Raw genomic sequence first — 21,253 nt, 5'->3', positions numbered from 1 at the left:
ACTTCAGTGCAGGGAGGTGATGAAAGAGAACCATTGTATCGGTAATACTCTCAGCTTCCAAATTCCATAATTCCTGGATTAATTATTCCCAGATCCGTCTCCGTTTTTGTAACTGATTTAATATAAGGTAACAACTGCATATTATATAATATAATATAAAGTAGTAAATAAATAAATAAAAAGTATAGAGTAATGTAATTAAATTTAAAAGAGTAATTTAATTAAATTAAATAAAGAAGAAATGTACTTTGGAAAGGAAAGGATCGGGTTGGCCATAGCTGTATAGAATTCCAATAACAGCTATATTTCCTTGAGGGTTTTCATGAACTATGTGAAGCTCCAAATCGTACCTTTTATATATAACACAAAAATCAACACTATATAATATATCTATGTCCCGTTTTGAACTTTTATAGACACTGGACGAGATAATAAATTTGGACTTCTTATATTCTGAAATCTTAACCAGATATGTAAAGAACACGTGAAATTCAAAGAGGTAAAAATATGAATTTAAAGAAGAAAATGTAACAATTGCTTTAAATTTTGGAAATTACAATGGAGGAGACAAAGTAGAAGTAAAATTTTACACGTTATTTTCGGAATCAGTAATTGTTTTCATAGGATAAAGTCCAAATTTTCTCAAATTCTTATGAGGGAAGTCCATATTTACCCTTAAGGTATGAAATGTAAAATCTGATTCCAATGTTTCCAAACAGAATCAATTTTATTTATACCTGCTCATAGAAAATTTGAATAAACCCTCTTTATCATTATTTGACTATCACACTAGACATTCCAAGTAATTTTTTTTTTTTTATAAATGGAAATTGTTTCGTGCGGTTTATCATGTCATTTATAATAATGAATATTCTATGTAATTTTTTTTGCTATTAATTTATACTTGCATACTTATGGTCCATTTGTTTTACCTACTGTTTATATAAGAATAAGAATTTGAACCCTTAAATTGAGGAGTCTTAGACCGGAGAAATTTTATAGTACTCCGGGAGTAATACTCCTAACCAATGAAAATCATTTTAAATACCACTACATGGACAAGATCGGTGGAAAGGAAAAATATATATATACATGTATCGTGAATTCATTGAGCGGAAGTATATTCTAGGAGTACCCTAAAATCTTCCGGCCCTAGACAGTTGCCTTGCAAATCACCTTCAAGACCACCCTCTATATATAGGGACAATAACAAAATTTGTTTCTATCGATTTTTAAGATAATGATATGTTTTTATAACTGTTTTAGTAATACAATAAATATTTTTAAACGTAATTAGTATTTTGAACAGTTAAATAAAAACAACACTAAATGAATTTATTCAAATTTTCTGATAAAATTGATACGTAAATCTATCCTTCTCCAAAAACGATAACTGCAAATTTGAAATTATCCTATATATAATACCTTATTCCATTGATAGAATGTTCAGAAGGAGTATGCTAATGGCTGTGTTCTAGATTATAACTAATCCCATTTATGCTAATACCTCCTGCATCACCCTTCCATGTAACCTGCACAACCTCAAACATTATTTATTTAATATAGATTCTGATTGACTAAATGAATTTTTAGTAACTGTTAGATTAAAATTATTCTAAAACTTAGACCTAACTGTGACTAACCAAATTCATTTCATCAGTAAAAATCTATACGAACACAATATAATAAAAATATAACCGTGATGTCTTTTCCTCTGCTAAGAATAGTAGCATTAGCAGGTTTGTAAGGTTGTTGAGGCAATTCCCCTAAACCATGATCAACTCTCACATTCTGACTGGAAATATCAACTGGAGATTGTAATTTTCCAAAACCACAAGCTTTCCATTTTGGGTCAAGTTCTCCCCATTTTGATGGCCCTCTCCCACTTGACTCTATATAACTAAATCCTGTTTCATCATCTGCACACAAAAAAAAAAAAAAAAAAAATTATTTTTTTCATTTTTTAAATTTTGATTAAATATGTATCCAAGAATTACAAAAGCAGAGAATCCCTACTTTTTGGAAAAACATTTTTTTAAAAAAAAGCAAACAGCAAAACGTAATAGCAAACAGTAAAACAAACGGGATGTATGTAGAGTTATTATGATGATACCAGCTTGAACTTGATAAGCAGTGAGAAAGAGAGAAACAATGAGGAAAAAGGCAATATTAACGTTGGATCTGTTGCCAGTGGCGAATACAGGATTAATCGGCTTGGGGGCCGATTTTACACGTGCTTGTAAATCGAACTTGTTCAAATTTTTTTCCGTATATATATGTGTTGTAATCTGAGTGGTCAAGAAATGTAAAACTTCTCAAAATTAAACTACATTGTGTTTAAGATTCTTAACTTGTAAATTTTTTTATGTATAATAGAAAAAAATCGGATTTAAGAAGGGTCTAACACGCTAAAAAAATTTAGAAATTTAAATTTCAGGAGGCCTAACATGTCAAAAAAATAGAATTTTGGATTAAAAGAGGGCTTAACAGGCCAAAAAAAATTAAAAATTTTGGAGACAGAGAAGCCGGAACCACCACAGTCTCAAATTTTGTGGAGACATGGGAACCCAAACTATCCCTGATCATGGTGGTTCCAACGGCTGGAGGGACCCGAGCCCCTGTATCCGCCCCTGAATGACTAAACAAAACTAATCTATATGTAGAGTTATTATGATGATACCAGCTTGAACTTGATAAGCAGTGAGAATGAGAGAAACAATGAGGGAAAAGGCAATATTAAGGTTGGATCTGTTGCCATTGCCACCCATCTTGCTTTGCTAATTGCTTTTTATTTCATGTCCTCCACCTTAATATATACACCCATCTTCAAGATTAATGTTTTTTTTTTCAATTGCATCAAATGACTAGGTTCATGCTAATGTACATATAATTTATTTTTTAGGAAAGATTTTTAATCTAATTAAAACATTTCTAATTGGTTAAAATTAAAACAGGAAGAATCTTAAATCAAATTCATCTCTTCCTTAATTATTTTTTAATTGACAAAATAAAATCTTATATTTTTCCATGTAAAAAGAAGGGAGAAATTTGACTTTCATTTAACATAATATATATTTCCAAAATAGAAATAATTTCATTCTTTATCAAAATCAAATTTTAATTTTCCTTAAAATTAATATTCTGATTCTCTAATTTGATTTCCTAATTGTCAAATAATATCTAATATTATATTTGTAAATTATAAATGTATATATATATATATATAAATGTTTATATTACATACTTTTAAAACTATATATATATATATAGAGAGAGGAGAGATCAGGTGTGACACATTTCTTATGGTGTGACACTCCTTATTGTGTGACAATGACCAATTTTGTAATTAACCAGGGGAGGTGGCAAATTTGTAAATAAAAGGAAAGAGAAAATTGTTTTTTTTTCTTTTCTTTAAAATGCATTTTTCCGACTTTTCTAACCTCGTTTTTCAAAAACTTTTATACCGTTGGACTCGTCTTAATTAGATGGTCATTTTAAGATCCCAGAAGCTCAGGTAAAAAAAATTCCGGTGAATAGAATCCGGCAATTTGTTTTTCTGTGGAAAAACAAATACCCAGAAAATTTTCAAAAAATTTCAAAAAATGTAAAACATTATTCTGAGAAACTTTAATTCTTGACTCAAAGGGAGATTTCATACGGTTTAGTCCCAAATCAACGGAATCCGGCGATTAGGTGGACGTTTTCCGGCGAGAAAACGGAAAGTACCCAGAAAATTCTCAAACAATTCCAAAAAATGTAAAACATTATTTTGAAAAACTTTAATTCTTGGGTCGAAGCATGATTTCTTATGGTTTTACCCCAAAAAATTCTTGAAGCATGTAAAACGGATAAAATTAAGGAACAAGTTTTATTGGGACTAAACCGTAAAAAATCTCATTTCGTCCCAAGAATTAAAGTTTCTTAGAATAATGTTTTACATTTTCTGGAATTGTTTGAGAATTTTCTGGGTACTTTTGTTTTCGACAGAAAACGCCCACCCGGATTTCGTTCACCGGAATTTTTTTTACTTGAGCTTCAGGGATCTTAAAATGACCGTCTAATTTAGACGAGTCTAATAGTATAAAAAATTTCAAAAAACGAGGTTAGAAATGTCCGAAAAATGTATTTTAAAGAAAAAAAATAAAACAATTTTCTGTTGGAACAATATAAGTATTATGTTGGAACAAATGGTACAATGATTTGGAACAATTTCGTACACTGTCGGAACAATGTAAGTATGACAAAAAACGTGCTCAGAAAATTATCAAAAAATTCCAAAACATGTAAAACATCATTTTAAGAAACTTTAATTCTTGACTCAAAACGAGATTCTTTACGGTTTTTACCCAACAAATTGTTGAAGCATGTAAAATGGATAAAATTAAGGAACAAGTTTTATTGGAACTAAACCGTAAGAAATATCGCTTCGTCCCAAAAATTAAAGTTTCTTAGAATAATGTTTTACATTTTTTGAAATTTTTTGAGAATTTTCTAGGCACTTTTTTGTTGTCAGAAAACACCCACCCGGATTTCGTTCACGGAATTTTTTTTACTTGAGCTTCATGGATCTTAAAATGACCGTCTAATTTAGACGAGTCTAATAGTATAAAAAATTTCGAAAAACGAGGTTAGAAATGTCAGGAAAATATATTTTAAAGAAAAAAATAAAACAATTTTCTATTGGAACAATATAAGTATTATGTTGGAACAAATGGTACACTGATTTGGAACAATTTCGTACACTATCGGAACAATGTAAGTATGACAAAAAACGTGCCCAGAAAATTATCAAAAAATTTCAAACATGTAAAACATCATTTTAAGAAACTTTAATTCTTGGCTCAAAATGAGATTCCTTACGGTTTTGACCCAACAAATTGTTGAAGCATGTAAAATGGATAAAATTAAGGAACAAGTTTTATTGGGACTAAACCGTAAGAAATCTCACTTCAACCCAAGAATTAAAGTTTCTCAGAATAATGTTCTACATTTTCTGGAATTTTTTGAGAATTTTCTGTTTACTTTTCTTCTCGCAAAAAAACGCATACCCGGATTCCGTTCACCGGAATTTTTTTTACTTGAGCTTCAGGGATCTTAAAATGACCGTCTAATTTAGACGAGTCTAATAGTATAAAATTTTTCGAAAAATGAGGTTAGAAATATCGGAAAAATGTATTTAAAAAAAGAAATAAAACAATTTTCTATATCCTCTCTTTCCTTTTATTTACAAATTTGCCACATTGCCTTTTTCAATTATCATCAAAACTACGTAGTTTTGTTATATCACAAATAAGCTCTCTGTCACACCCTAATCTCTTGTCACACTGAATCTCACACATATATATATAATTTAAAGCAAAGTACAAAAACAATGTCGGTGGTTTGTTCTATTTACAAACAAAGATATGTGGTTTAAAAGTTTGTAAATAGAGGTATGTGATATATTCTTTTATAAAATAAATTATTTAAAATTACGATGTTCAGTTCTAATGACAATTAATAGTAGTTTTATTTTATTTTTTAAATTATATTTACATATTGATAAAACACAAACAACAAAATCGAATTGTAGCTATGTAAAATTAACTTAAATATTAATTTTGTTCATAAACTGTCAACTAAGTAAAAAAACGTAAAATGTCCAACATATAATTTATGTTTTTGATTTAAGGAGTTGTGTTTGGGGAGTTCTATTTTATCGATATATAAGAATAATTTTTTAAGATATAAATATCTTGATAGTGTAATTTGTAATACTTAGTTTTATAAATAAAACATACCACATAGTTCTATTTGTAAACTTTTAAACCACACACCTCTATATACAAATTGGAAAAACCACATATATTTTTTTCCATACTTTTTCCTATAATTTATTTGAATTGAATTTATATTTATACCATTAAAATGTACAGTAAAACTTTCATAAATTAATACTCGATAAATTACTAATCTGTTTAAAATAATAATTTCTTTTGGTCCCGACTTGGGTCAATTCAAAAAAATAGTCAATTTTAATAAATTAATAAAATAATAATTTTTTGGAAAACCATTTATTTTATTGGTTTTGGTAAATAAAAGTTTAGTTAAGGGCATGTCTTCCAACTCCCAAGGTCAGGGCAAACCACAGACCTCGATGAATTAATAATTTTTTACAAATACATATGCCAAGTATATATAAATATATACTTAGGATAATTTAGTAAAATATGACTTTAATCTTTTGTTTTTTCATTAATAATGATACGTTGAATTTTTTTTAAATAAGTATAATGAACTTTCAAGTTTAATTAACTTATATAATGCACATTTAATTTTATATGTAAAAATATGATGAACATAGTTCATTGATTTTAGACAAAAAAAATTATTTAAATTAGAAATTTAAAAATTATTTTTAAAATATTTAAAATCAGTTTATAGATTAATAATTATTAATTTATTAATTAATTAATATCTCTGTAAATTAATAAAATTTCATGGTCCCAATATTATTAATTTATAGAGGTTTTGTAGTTCTGTTGCGGAGCATCTCCCTCAATGATTGAATCCAAACGAGGAAGTCGGAGGAGGAACGAACCACGAATGATCAGGCGGGAAAAGGGGCCAAATCTACCCCCACACGGTCATCTAGTCGACTAGACGAGAGGGGACGAGTGATGGAAGAAGCCGAGTCAAAGGGGACACACACGGGAGCCAAGAGAAGTCTCTTTATGTGAAAAACAGAGTTGACACGCCGTGTCGATCTGACGGAGAGTTTCTAATCTTTCTTTGTCAATTGACATGCCGTGTCACTTTATGACACGCCGTGTCGGTCCTTACAATTAGACTTGCCTCTCACTCCAGCTCCTCCCTTATTACAACTTTGACACTCCTTATTACAACATTGTCACACCTTAATTACAATTCATGCCACTCCATATTTACAACCATACCACCCCTTTACCATTACACCATTTTACTCTTAACATCACCCTTTAATTAATTATGTAAGTTAGGATTTTATATAATTTGTTCTTTAGTGTTTTGAGATGATATAAATACATCTTTTTTTTTTTTTGTAATCAATTAACTTTTAATCTATCAAATTATATCATGAAGTTTTTGTTAAGGTTTTAACCTTTAACAATGGGGATTTCATTATTCCTACGGTTTAGTCCGTAAACCTGGAATTCACTCCTTCAAGTTTAGTTTGAAAATAAATATCTTTATTAGTTTAAGATTAAAACTAACACATCCGAAACTGATCCGTATCAAGTTCACACCTTTCAGATAAAATGCTTCAAATATTTATCAATTGGGTTTTGGCAAAACTTTATTCCAATCCAATTAATTAGTTTGCTCAAATCCATTTTATTAACTTATCAATAGCTTAAATGTTTATAACTATCATAAACATCTTAAGCAACCCCAACGTCTTATTCCGACTAACTCTCTTTACATGCAATCATATAGGTCTATTTAAGGTTAATAGTTTGACCGAAACCTAGTTTTCTCTCATAAGTCATGAATGGACACTTACAAGCCATCGTGACTACCTAACTAAGATAGTTATATCATATATCTTAAACAAAGTACCTAATGGTAATTCCATGTGATCCTTTGCTATTTGATATCATATCCATCATGAAGCACGGTAACGTCATCCTCATCTGTTGTTAGGTCATTCATTAACCTCTTAGTGAACTGATATGTTTGAATAAGCAATATCATAATGTTGCTTTCGGGTGTGGCCACATAGTTCTTAGTTCCACCAATCAAGCGAGCAGTGATATCTAATCTCGATATGAGATTTAGTAATCCTTCACTTCACTCGTGGCTTCAAAGGATGACACACATCACACCTGACTAAATCCATACTTGACACCTTGTTACAAGCCTGTTAGGCGATTAATTAAGGTGAATTGCAAGCCATCTAGGCTCCACAACGAACATCAGTCTAAGGACTCAGTTGTGGATATTACATGAGTACCACTTATGACTCTTTTAACCATGTGATGTTCTCATAGCAGATCATCTAGAGTTTACTGTTTCATAAACTAATGTCATTGATTTGACATCCAATGTCTGTAACCGGTGAAACACCATTATAATCAGGGTATATACTAGTATTTAGTTAGTTATCATTCCCATGATAATAACATACTAGAGATATTTAGATTTGTAATGTATTGCCTCACGGCTTCACTTGACCAGGTCCCCAATCCGTCAAACATGAGTATATCCCTAATCATGGATATTATGTTAATCAATTTGCACAAGTAAACTGACTTTACAAATTATTATTTTACAGTTAGTGTTTCCGTTAGATATAATGTCTCGGCACTAAGACATACTCCCACACAACCTTTACCATGTTCCACACTTTGGTGTACAATATTTTTTAGCACATAAAAAGCTCCACAACTTTGAGGTTTACATATATAATTAATAAATGGTGTTTTGAATAACAAGAAATATGTTATTGTATTTTACTCTACGAGATCTTTGTAATGGTATGTTATAAACTCGAAACAGATAAATAATGAATGAGATTTTGATGGTCAAAGTAAACCACTCTGATGATGTTATTGAGAAAAATGGAATTAAAACATATCCATTGGTTATGAAAGTTTCAATGGTTTATATATTAAATCCTTAGTGTTTTCTATGGTTATTTTAAAGTAAACATAATCTTTACCTAAATCCTTTTCCAAAGTTGTTAAGTATTAATTAATGAGAAAACTTTCTTACGCATAAAGGTAATGTAAATCGAATCGGAGTGGACTTGGGGGCGTATCCGCACATCATGGGTGGTCCGAATGTCAAGGCCTAATTGGACCATCTCGTGCTACCTCCTTTTGGCACAGTCCGGTTTTTATTTTTCCAACGGTTAGAATTCTTTAATATTTTGAAGCAGTTCTTCTTTGCTCGAATAAGTTCGATTCAAGTGTTGTTGTATACAACAACAAAGCTTTAGTCCCGAAATGATTCTGGGTCGGCTAACATGAACCATCATATAAAATCGTGAAATCAAGTCGTGTCAGCGACACAAATTTTCTCCCTCCACTTTGCCCTATCCACTACCATATTTTCTTCAATCCCTAATAAACTCATATCACTCTCAATCACCCTCCTCCAAGTTTGCTTAGATCTTCCTCTACCCCTCACCACTACATCATTTGCCACTCTTCAATCCTCCTAACCGGTGCATCAAGCGCTCTTCGTCTCACATGGTCAAACCACCTTAGTCGGTTTTCCCTCATTTTATTCTCAATAGATGTAACCCCTACTTTTGTCCTAATTAATTCATTACTCACCCGATACTTTCTTGTATGGCCACACATCCTTTTTCGAACAAGTTCGATTCAAGTGTTGTTGTATCATAGCAAAAAATTGGTCCCTAGCAGACAAATTCTATCTTAAGAAAATTGTTTCGTGTAAACCTTCACGTTTTCTTCTTGTTTTCTGTTTATTGCTTCTATAACTTCTATTTTCTTATGTAATTGTTATATCAATAATATTATTTCTCCTTTGTTCTTGTTCAGTTTTTTCATATCGATACTACATCAAAAAATTCATATAAAAATTATTATTAAACTTTACCTATATCAACTTAAGCTTTTTGGATCAATAGGTTATTTAACATAGTATCAGATCCTTTATTTTTTTTTTTTAAAACATAGTATCAGAACCTCTGAGATCAAGATTCAAATCCTCATAATCCTATTAACTTATAAAATTAAAACACATAGTAAGATGAACTAGTGTTGTACACGCTAAATTTAATGGGCTTTCACATACGGAATGTTGAGGAATAAAATTAATTAATAAATGTATGAATAAAAATTATTATAATTATTACTAGGCAAGAATTGAAGATATCCAATGTCCTAGGGATTGTATAAATAGAGTCCCCTCCCATTCAATGGTTGAATTGGCCTCGCATTCATTTGGAAACCCTATAAATAATAATAACAAAATTCAATCGTAAGTAATTAATAATTAATGAGAAATTAATACTATTTCATACAATTTAAATATACTTGAAATGCAGATAAAACAGAATTGAAAAATACTCACAGAATCAACAGCATTCCTTAAAGCTTCAACCTGATCCACTGAGACACTCCCCACCTGTCAAACACCATGTCTATCAAATATCCCTTGGACTATGTTAATGAGTGCTTCTTAATTAAATACTCTCTCCATTGCCGTATTGGTGTCGTATCAGTTATCGGATTAGTGTCAAATAAGTCAATTTTAACAACTCAAAAAAAATTGTATCATAATTGTATTAATCTAATATGACCAGTGTCGTGTTTTCAGATCACATGTAATTTTATTTTATACCTATCTTAACACTAACATTTAAAATTATAGGACGAGATAGTAATATTTTTAAATATTTTATATCAGTTTTATTGGAATTACTTATTGGAATTTGATCAACAAACCATAAAATCATAAACTTATATGTTAATCCATCAAAATCTAAAGCGGAAGCTACCTGAATCCATAGCATATCGGATTAAAGTGAATCAGAAACGTCTTAGGGTGATTGGTCTTTTAGGGCTAGAAACAACTAGCACATCTACACTTGATATGAGAGCTTATAGATTTAGAATGTTCATGTTCTAAGGACTATAACCTTCTATTTTAAAGAGAAAATCTAATTGTTATAATTATTATTCTGCACGTCATAGAATTTGCATATTATAACCGGATATCTATCTACATGTAAATAAATTCATATTCATTATACGATATCCCATAATTTATTATATTATATATGTAAAGACTACATTGTGGATTTTAATCCTAAAGTTCGCTGAATTTGTGTAATGTGTTTACAAGTCATATGTAATTTTACTATATATATTAAGGATGACATGTAAAAATATAAAAGGTTCAAGTCGTGCTTGCGAGTTCTTATCCGGTCTTCTATGTCACTTAGAGGACCCTCAATTCACATTTGAACACGTGTATTGTGACCCCACTTAATAATTAAAATAGTCGGTCCTTTTATAATATGTATGAGTCCATATTACACATGGCAAATGACAAAATATATATAGAAAGTCTTCCAATTGACATAGAGAACAAGTGCTTCTAATAATTTCCCCTATTTACATATAATAATTATAATTTAATTACCTTGTCAAGAATTGTCCAAATAACACCTTCAGTGCAGGGAGGTACAGAAAGAGAACCATTGTATCTGTAATACTTTCTGGTTCCAAGTTCCATAATTCCTGGATTAATTGTCCCCAAATTCTTTTCCTTTTTTGTAACTGATTTAATATAAGGTAACAACTGCATATAATATAATATAATATAATATAAAGTAGTAAATAAATAAAAACTATAGAATAGTGTAATTAAAGTATATGAAATAATAATTAATTAAATAAAGAAGAAATGTACTTTGGAAAGAAAAGGATCAGGTTGGCCATAGCGGTATAGAATTCCAATAACAGCTACATTTCTTTGAGGGTTTACATGAACTATGTGAAGCTCCAAATCGTACCTTTTATATAAAACATAATTAAACAGATATAAAGAACACATATGAAATTTAAAGAGGGAAAAATTATGAATTTTAAGAATAAGATAAAGTGGAAATAAAATTTTGCGCGTTGCCTTTAAATTCGGTAATTGATGTTTTGGGATAAGGTCAAAATTTGCCAACATTGTTCCGAGATAGTGTAGATTTATGTATAACGTACGAAATGTAAAATTTTGCATCGAATGTTTTCAAATAGGACCAAATTTTAAATCAAATAACATTAAATCAATTTATTCAAATTTTCTGTTAAGTAAATATAAATTGATTTTGTTAAAAAAAACGTAAAAAACGATAAGAGTAAATTTGGAATTATCCTATATAGTATCTACCTTGTTCCATTGATGGAATGTTCAGAAGGAATATGCCAATGGCTGTGTTCTAGATTATAACTAGTCCCATTTATATTAATACCTCCTGCATCGCCCTTCCATGCTACCTGCACCAGGACCAACCTCAAACATTATTAATATTATTGTTTATTTATTTATGGATTAATTATAAAAAAAGTACAATGTGGTTTGGCCAATTTGCGATATAGTATTTATGGTATTTTTTTTGCAAATACAACTCTATAGTTGTAAAATTTTACATGTTTTTTTTACTTTACCAAATTTGGTCAATAACGACCTCAAAATGAAAATTTTCAAGAATTAAACTTATTTGGTATCATATCTACTATGGAACCATATTATTAATTTTTCAAAATCATCATTTTTGAAGTTTTCTCTCTCTAAACATTATTTTTCTCTCTCATAAAAAACAACACCTAAATGACCTTAAATCGAAAAAGTTGAAGAATTAAAGTTGTTTAAAATACCATTTAACTCTTAAAAACGTTTCGAAGTCGTTATCGATCAAATTCTCACAAAGTGAACTCAAATGCAAAATTTTGCAAACCACGAGATTGCATTTGCAAAAAAAATACCACATGTACCACATCGCAAATCGGGCAAACCATAGGGTACTTTTTTGTAATTAACCCTTTATTTATTTGTAAATTTGGTAAATAGCCGTTAAATTAAAATTATTCTAAGATTTAGATTTCAAATTCATTTCTTCAGTAAAGATCCACATGAACACTACTGGAAAATTAAATAGATTGAAGGGTCAATAAAAATATAACCATAATGTCTCTTCCTCTGCTAAGAATAGTAGCATTAACAGGTTTGTAAGGTTGTTGATGCAATTCCCCTAAACCATGATCAACTCTCACATTCTGACTGGAAATATCAACTGGAGATTGTAATTTTCCAAAACCACAAGCTTTCCATTTTGGGTCAAGTTCTCCCCATTTTGATGGACCTCTCCCACTTGACTCTATATAACTAAATCCTATTTCTTCATCTGCACACAAAAAAAAATATATATATATATATATTTTTTAAATTTTGAATAAATATATACCCAAAAATTACAAAAATGGAAACAAAAAAAAAAAAAAAAAATCAATAAATGTAATTTTGTGTTTCTGAATTTAAACACCATTTGAATTAATTTAAAATGTCATCTTTCAAATCAAAGAAACATAACTTAGTTGTTCAGAGATGAGAGTTTATGAGTTCGAACTGATCATATCTTTTACGAACGGTTTAGGTAATAGAATCGTTAGTGAGAGATTCAATTGCATAAAAATTAAAATATCAAGGGCTTAATTTAGACAAAATAAATGATGAATGACCAGTGACGAATACAGGATTGATCGGCTTGGGGGCCGATTTTACACATGCGTGCAAATCAAACTTGTTCAATTTTTTTTCGTATATATACGTGTTGTAATCTAAGTGGTCAAAAAATGTAAAACTTCTCAAAATTAAGCTACATTGTGTTCAAGATTCTTAACTTGTAAAAAAATTATGTCTAATAGAAAAAATTCGGATTTAGGGAGACCCTAACTAACATGCAAATAAAAAAAATTAGAAATTTGGATTTAAGAAGGGTGCAACACGCCAAAAAAATTAGAAATTTAAATTTAAGGATGGCCTAACATGCTAAAAAAAATAGAATTTTGGATTAAGAGATGGCTTAATAGACCAACAAAAATTTAAAAATTTTGGAGACAGAGAGGCCGGAACCACCACAGTCTCAAATTTTGTGGAGATATGGGAACCGAAACTATCCCTGATCATGGTGGTTGCGGCGGCCGGAGAGGCCCGAGCCCCTGTATCCGCCCCTGAATGACTAAACAAAACTAATCTATATGTAGAGTTATTATGATGATACCAGCTTGAACTTGATAAGCAGTGAGAAAGAGAGAAACAATGAGGAAAAAGGCAATATTAAGGTTGGATCTGTTGCCATTGCCACCCATCTTGCTTTGCTAATTGCTTTTTATTTCATGTCCTCCACCTTAATATATACACACTTCCTTTTTTTTTATTTTTCTTGAGAAAATTTTTTATTAATAAAAAAAAACGTAAACGTTAATGACAATATTGTTTAATGACGCCTAGATATATGATTTAAAAGAAAAAAGACAATATTTAAACTGTATTAATTCCAAATTCATAAAATTATGAAACAAGAAAATTCGGCAGTATAAAAACAAAGCAATACAGATGGACAGTATTTCTTTATTTATTTCACATATTAATATAAAGTTTTTTTTTTAAAGTAAAAGTAATTTGCTTACTTATTTCTAAAGTTAAGATAAATTAATTACAGATTTGATGAGAATTTATAATAGAAGTTATAAATTATCTATTTAAAAGGATAAATTGTAACCGAATAGAGAACTCAATTTTAGATATTAAATTTTAATATAACGATAAATATCGATGTGAGTAAATGGGAGAAAATCTGTTGTCCCCATTTCGGTGTCCCCTTCCATGTCTCTTTCACAAAAAGTGGTCCCTTTTAATAATGTGGGTCCCATTGGCTCATAAAATATTTTATGAGCCAAGGGACCACTTGTTTTGAGAGGGACATGGAAGGGGACACCAAAATGTGGACAGCAGGTTTTCTCCCTGAGTAAATGGTGTAAGTTCGCCATATGTGGAACCCTGGTAGCAAATGGTCAAAGTGTACCCAAATGTTGTGGTTCCTAGCAGCGTTGGCCGCCTTAGAGCATCTCCAATAGAGGGTGCTCAAAAGAGTGCCAATTGATTGTAGGTCTCCTCTTTATTTTGTCTCAACGGTCCTTCCCAAATGCAGCATACAATTCCTTATTGTACTGTGCTCTCCAAGTATGCTTGTTCTCTCCTTCTCCTTACCATGACAACTCTTTTTAAAATAACTCTGATGAGAAGAAAGAAGAAGGCGTTAAGAGACATTTCTGACCCCACCTTAGACACTATAAGATCCTTTTTCTAACCTGCTCTCATTTCAAGTCGAGATAGATAAATAGACACGTCTCATTACACTGATTGGGGGCATTCGTAGTGACTGAGGGGGTCGAAGACCAAGAAGTGAGTTATTTATCAACCAAGCATTCTTCGTACGTCCGTTTTTGCTTTCGATCCCTTCTAAACATTTGTTATTGACTTCCTGAAGTTAAATACAACCTTTCGTTTTGTCCAATTCCGTGTCCGGAAACTCAGTTTACAAGCTAATCTTTGCACCTCAAATCTTTTTATAATTTTTGTTTTCACCTTTTCATACAATCTGACCCGTTTTTAATTTTCACGTTCCAAAGCACCTAATGCTCATTTATGTCCCAGATTTTTACGTGAACTCATTCTTGACTCATTGAACTTGATTTTAGCCTTTTACTTTACTCAATTTTGTGTTCATAAGCTCTCATACGGGTCCTCCAAAGTTCGATCCAAATCTGCCCCAACAATCAGAAATTTGCTAATGGAATCAACCTCGTGCCATGCCAACCAACTGCGGTGTTTGTGAATCTCAAGCCAACATCAAATTCAACGTCTCGCCGAGATAGACAATTATGGCTCTGAGTTTGTCATTGAATTTTCATTTTTTCCTTTCTTTTATTGTAAATATTGTATTTCAATTTTTAGTATTGACTTGTTATATGTTCAATTCAATTGATTTAGCTATATGTTAATATAGAATTAATTCAATTGTAATCACTTTCCTTATTTACTTTGAACACATGTACTCAAACCCACATGTATATAAATACCCATTTTTTTCACTAAATATTGTGATAATCTCGCATTTTTAATTTCCTTTATTTACCCGTCTTTTACTTATTCGTATAAATAAAATTAATTATCTAGGAAAGTTTTTATAACACCGCTAGAGACCTAATAGAGATTTTTTTAATCCTTGTGTCCCTCGTCAATCGTTTCGTTTAGATTTCAAGTTTTGGAGCGTAAACGTCATAAACTTAACCCATTTTAAATTGAGAAATAATTTCTCTGGCACGTCCACATCCTAACCACGCGTGACAAGGTTGAAAATTAACATATTCACAAGATATCACTAACACCATGTTTTTCGTGTTTTCTTTCTATTCTATGTTTTTGTCATTCTTCATTTTTGGCATTTTTCGCCCTACTCATGTTTTCCCATTTTCCTATTTTCCGCATTTTTCTCCACTCTTTCGTTGTTTTGATCGATAAATAAAAAATGTATATTTGAAATGTAAAAAAAATATAGGTAGTCATTTATATTCACTTAAAAAATAGATATTTCTCTCACTTGTGGAATAGCTATTTCACAAAATAGTTATTCCATAACAAAAAAACCAATTAAATGTAGGAATAGCTATTATATTCCTAACATATTCCGAGAACAAAACAAGCGAGTACATTTAGCTGAAAAACAGATAGACTAAGGCCCTGTTCTTTTTTACTTAATTTCAGCATAAGTAAGTTCAGTTCAGTTCAGTTCAGTTCAGTTCAGCAGCATTCAGTTCAGTTCAGTTAAGTTAAGTTAAGTTAAGTTCAGTTAATTTAATTTCAGTAATTATCATTATTTATTATAATTATAATTATTTATATATAATTTATAATTTAGTATTATTTATATATAATTCATCATTATTTATTATAATTATAACTACTTATATTCAATTTATTATTATTATTATTTATAATTTAATATGATTTATATTTATGATTATTTGTTATAAGTATAAGTATTTATATATAATTTATAATTTAGCATTATTTATATATATTTCATCATTATTTATAAATAATGTATTATTATTTATTATAATTTTTTATATAATTTATCATTATTTATTATAATTATAATTACTTATATATAATTTATAATTTATTATATATATATATATATATATATATAATTTATTATTTTTTATTATAATTATAATTTTTTATATATAATTTATCATTATATATTTATATATATATAATTTATCATTATTTATTGTAATTATAATTATTTATATATAAAATATATCATTATATATAATTTATTATAATTATAATTATTTGGTATTCAGTAGCATTCAGTTCAGTTAAGTTAATTTAATTTAATTTCAGTTAAGTTAATTTCAGTCAAAAAGTCAGTTCGGTTAAGTTAATTTCAGTTAAGTTAATTTAATTTAATTTCAGTCAAAAAGAACAGGGCCTAACATGGGAGGAGAGACCTTGAAGTTCTGAATTTTAGATTTTTAAATTTTAAAAAATTATATATTATGAATTAAAAGTTAAAAATGTTGAGTTCGTCTCATGCCAGAATTGATGATAAAATTGTTAGTAAATTGGTAATTCCATGCAATGTAATTTTTGAACTATTAATGTTGAGGATAAATATAAAAAATATGACAGTAGCAGTAATTTACTATGGATAAACTTTTTTTTTCTCTGAAGCCTTTTCTTTTTCAGGCCCAGATTTCTCCCATAAAAAACCCTGCTTGCTTGATAACTATTTTTCCAAACAAAAATATAATAAAAGAGTTATTGTAGAGATGGATAACTTTAATCCCAGAATTGAAATTTGCTTACCAAACAAAAATATTAATGCATTGTATAAAAGCTACAACAAAGATGTTTATGAATTTATAGAACCATCTTTCTCAAAATTAACAATTTCTCAACCTCTAATCTAAGTGCATAACCTCCCGAAAGATGTAGCCATTTCGATAAGTCATGTCCGTCCTGTGAGTCGCAACATGAAATTCATCAAGCAGGTTGAGGCTGTGCATGTTCTAGAAGCTGACTAACTAACTTGTAAGTACGCCCTGATAAGCCTTTGGTGTGATCAATCAACTGCTCATACCTGTTTGTTTTGTCATTTTAAACAAACCAAAAATCAATGCATAAATTATGACAAGAAAAGGATGAAAAAAACAAGTGCCACTTTTATGATTCTGTGTGTTTCTGCAAACTTACACATTAGGTTGGTTAGGCTCCATGATTACTGATCCTGTTTCTGTATCAATCTTTGCGTCGAGCTTTGAGCTTCGTATGAGATTTACGATCCATCTCTCTGCCTCCTCATAATTCAGATTCAATTTTTCTGCAAGTACTCTGCCATGGAGAGCAAATTAATTCAAATTAGAATAACAAAAGGCTCCATGATTCAATTTTTGCACCATGAACACATCAAACAATTAAGGGTTACTAGAAGAAAATGAAACTGTAAAGTTTTATTTGGCATAAATATCACTTCTCCTGGTAAATTATAAATAAATATTTTGTATTCAGAGTACACCAGTGCACTTTTATTCACAATAAAGATGATTTCCCAATAATGCTTTGGGATATAAAAATTGCTTAAAACTAAACATTTATTCACATGAACATTTGATATTCCTGAAAAATAAATCTGGCAGACTTTCACAATAAATATGATTAACTTCAACAGTTCAACATAACTTCACATCAGCATGTGAAGTTGAAAATTAGAAAGAGCATAGACATTCCCATCAACGTTAAAGAAGTATGTCGCCAAATTCCATATTTTTCCATTTATAAAGCTTTACAATGAACTTCCAATAAGTCTGTACTTACCCCATGTCAATACGTTGATGTATACGACAATAGGTTTCAAAAATGAATAGGCGAGCATTTTCAAGGAATTCATCTCTGAGAGGTATTGTAGAAAAGTTCCCATCTTCAACTCGTTTGCCTAGGAATGGATCATTTAAAATCACCTACAATTGGGTAACGCGTTAGGCCTAGATGAAAACATATACAAAAAGAAGAAGAAAAAAAGAAAAAAAAAGCAGTTCAAGACTATGATCTCTCATTGATGTTAGCCACAACCAGCCTCCTACACCTAATCCAACCGCATAAGCGAGAGTGAGAAAGTATAAGCAACAGAATCACACTAGAGCAAGGAAAGCTTACTTCTTCACACTCCCTCATCTTCTTTTGAGCCCCATCAAAGTCATAATTCACATAGACACAGGCCAAAAACTCTGTGATGGCATCTTTATATGAATGCTGCTCTTGCTGTACAACCTTAATGAAGTCCTTGAATTGAGGTCTTCTCCTTTTGTTAACAATGAATGCAGTTGCGAGGTACCTCAGAAGATGGGGAGCATTGGTTTGAATGGCGTTGAGATACCTGAAACGGAAATAACATCGTCATTTATTACCAAGAGAATTTGACCTACGCAACGAGTAAAAAACTGCATGAGATTTAAACAGTGAGAAAGATAAATGACAAGGTGCCACGAGATCATCTCACTCCTGCATATCCTTAACTGTAGTCCAGCTTAAATAAATTCCACTGCTTACTTTTTTGATGCAAGTTTATGTTTTGCCAGCATAGCTCATGTCCTAAAGCTAATCCTAGTCTCTCCTGGAAGGACTGATGCCTTAACAGTACAATTCTTCGTTTCCTATCAGAAGACTAGTTGTTTCTTTTGTTCAGCATATGTTATCAGACTCTCAAAGAACATTTTACATTTGGTCAGGCATTCTAGAAACTCAAGGGGTTTTAGTTTTCTGTATAACGTCAAAGTGCTAAGAATCTATGTGTTTTGGTTGAATAAAAGTACTTCGGTTGTAAGAACAGTTTAACATCATTTTGTCCATGAGAAAGAAGGCAGTGAAAGCCTTCTCAGGGAGTAGTTTAGTAGTTGCAAAGGAACATTGCATGAGAGTAAAATTTTCCCGAATATGTAGAGATATAAAAAAAATGTTAGCATATCTCGATTGTGGATAAAAATAGATTTTCAATGCTAGTAAGTATTAGGATATAAAAGATAATATAAACAGAAAAAACACAGATAGAAAAACCCCAAAAATGCTAGTGAAAAGAGTAAAAACTAAATAAATAATCCTTACTTGTCCTGATTAAACAAGTCAATAATCTGTGTTCTTCCATTGTCATGGTTGAAAAATATGAAAAGACTCCAATGCATCAACCATATTCGACTTTGCACCTGATTTAAAGGTGATGAGAAACTCTGAAACAAAAATATGTTAGTTAAGCATTTTTATTTCCAAAAAAACAAAACAAAAAGCTACATGATAGAACGGGTTTGTGTGAAAATTGGAAAAGCATATAACCTTTGAATCAATTAATTCCTTCAATCTATTTAGTTCTTCAAGAGCAATATCCCAATTCTGCATTAGTATCTCAGCTGCCAACTTCCCCCACAAAGCACTCAGACTTCTTTCACTGTTAGTGCACAAGGCCCTGTACTGGTACAGATAGTCAGCAGCACCCGAGTAGTTTCCACATTCAAACTGAAATTTGGCATACTGATATAGAGCCTCAATCTGGTCTGGACCAATCTGGTATTGAGAAAACACCATCATTTCACAATTAAGTTCTCAAAGTAAGCCAAACCATTGTTTTACAAATTAAGACCTCAAACCAAACCACTCACAGATCCACATTTAATTACAATTGGCCACAAAAATAGAAGCATAGCAATGACCATATGGAAAAGAAAAATAAATTAATAATGCAATTGCAGACCTGGTAACGGTCATTAAGCATCTGAAGATTATATTGCTTGTCCGCCCTCAACTCCTGAACGGCGCTTGCATTCTGCAAAAACGCCACCAGTGGCGCCGCCGCCTCTTCCAGGGCTTTCAATCTGGCGACGACCTCCGCTCTCCTCTCCACCATATCTATAAGCGCAAACACATCGGGTAAAGCGCAGAACTAACAGCTGAGGCAAAGATAGGTATAGGAAAAAGGTTACCTTGAGGGACGTCTTCAGTGTGGTACAGGCTCTTATGGATATCCATGGCGTAATCGACCATGTTGGTCTTGTTCAAGAGGTCGATTTTGGATTTGAAGATTTGGTCCTCTGGGTACAGCTGTCGTTCTTGAAGAAATTCCAACAGAGGAAATACGAGATGCCTGTCAAGATGAGGGGAGATTCTCGGCGTCAGATCGTATTCAGCCATGGTTGCCGCTAGAGAAAGTCTACTAAGTGGTGGTGCTTTTACTGGAGAAGAGAAACAGAAGAAAGATGAAGTAGGGTTTTTTAGGGATTTTATAACCTATTCACTTTTGTGTTTTTTTTTTCTATTTTTCGAGGAATAAAATATATTTTTTTTCGCAAAAAGCATAGTTAGATGCCTAATCTTTCATTTTATTTATTCATTAATTATTCTCATCATTTAATTTTTAAATCCTTGCTTATCAAATTAGTAAGATGTGAATGTCTAATTCTCTTAAAAATACGTTATTAATTTCATCTGTATTTGAAATTATAAAAAAAATATTTATTTACAGTTTGAATTAAGGTTTTTAGAGTTTTTTAATAATCACGTTACACATCTAAAACTACAGTCAAACAGTGAAAAAATATAAATTTTGAATGCAAGTGAAATGAATAACACTATGTTAACCGAGTTTCAT

General features: G+C 30.6%; 2 protein-coding genes across 2 annotated transcripts; both read right to left on the bottom strand.

The window, feature by feature from the left end:
• Positions 1-9,872: 9,872 nt before the first annotated feature.
• LOC136208029 (alpha carbonic anhydrase 4-like) lies at positions 9,873-13,856 on the bottom strand. Its single transcript, XM_065998880.1, has 7 exons — positions 13,769-13,856; positions 12,672-12,892; positions 11,878-11,984; positions 11,407-11,509; positions 11,137-11,295; positions 10,063-10,116; positions 9,873-9,941 (listed from the first exon to the last, which is right to left on the bottom strand). The coding sequence occupies exons 1-7, from the start codon at positions 13,854-13,856 to the stop codon at positions 9,873-9,875; spliced, it is 801 nt and encodes a 266-aa protein (XP_065854952.1).
• Positions 13,857-17,395: 3,539 nt separating this feature from the next.
• LOC136209331 (eukaryotic translation initiation factor 3 subunit E) lies at positions 17,396-20,866 on the bottom strand. Its single transcript, XM_066000771.1, has 8 exons — positions 20,589-20,866; positions 20,360-20,514; positions 19,945-20,172; positions 19,720-19,841; positions 18,775-18,994; positions 18,436-18,578; positions 17,815-17,952; positions 17,396-17,701 (listed from the first exon to the last, which is right to left on the bottom strand). The coding sequence occupies exons 1-8, from the start codon at positions 20,794-20,796 to the stop codon at positions 17,605-17,607; spliced, it is 1,311 nt and encodes a 436-aa protein (XP_065856843.1). The 5' UTR covers positions 20,797-20,866; the 3' UTR covers positions 17,396-17,604.
• Positions 20,867-21,253: the final 387 nt, after the last annotated feature.

This window comes from Euphorbia lathyris, chromosome 10 (genome assembly GCF_963576675.1).
Source record: "Euphorbia lathyris chromosome 10, ddEupLath1.1, whole genome shotgun sequence".
In the NCBI taxonomy this organism is placed as follows: Eukaryota; Viridiplantae; Streptophyta; class Magnoliopsida; order Malpighiales; family Euphorbiaceae; genus Euphorbia; species Euphorbia lathyris.
The sequence above is the reverse complement of the archived record's forward strand: the minus strand, read 5'-3'. Positions and strand labels throughout refer to the sequence as shown.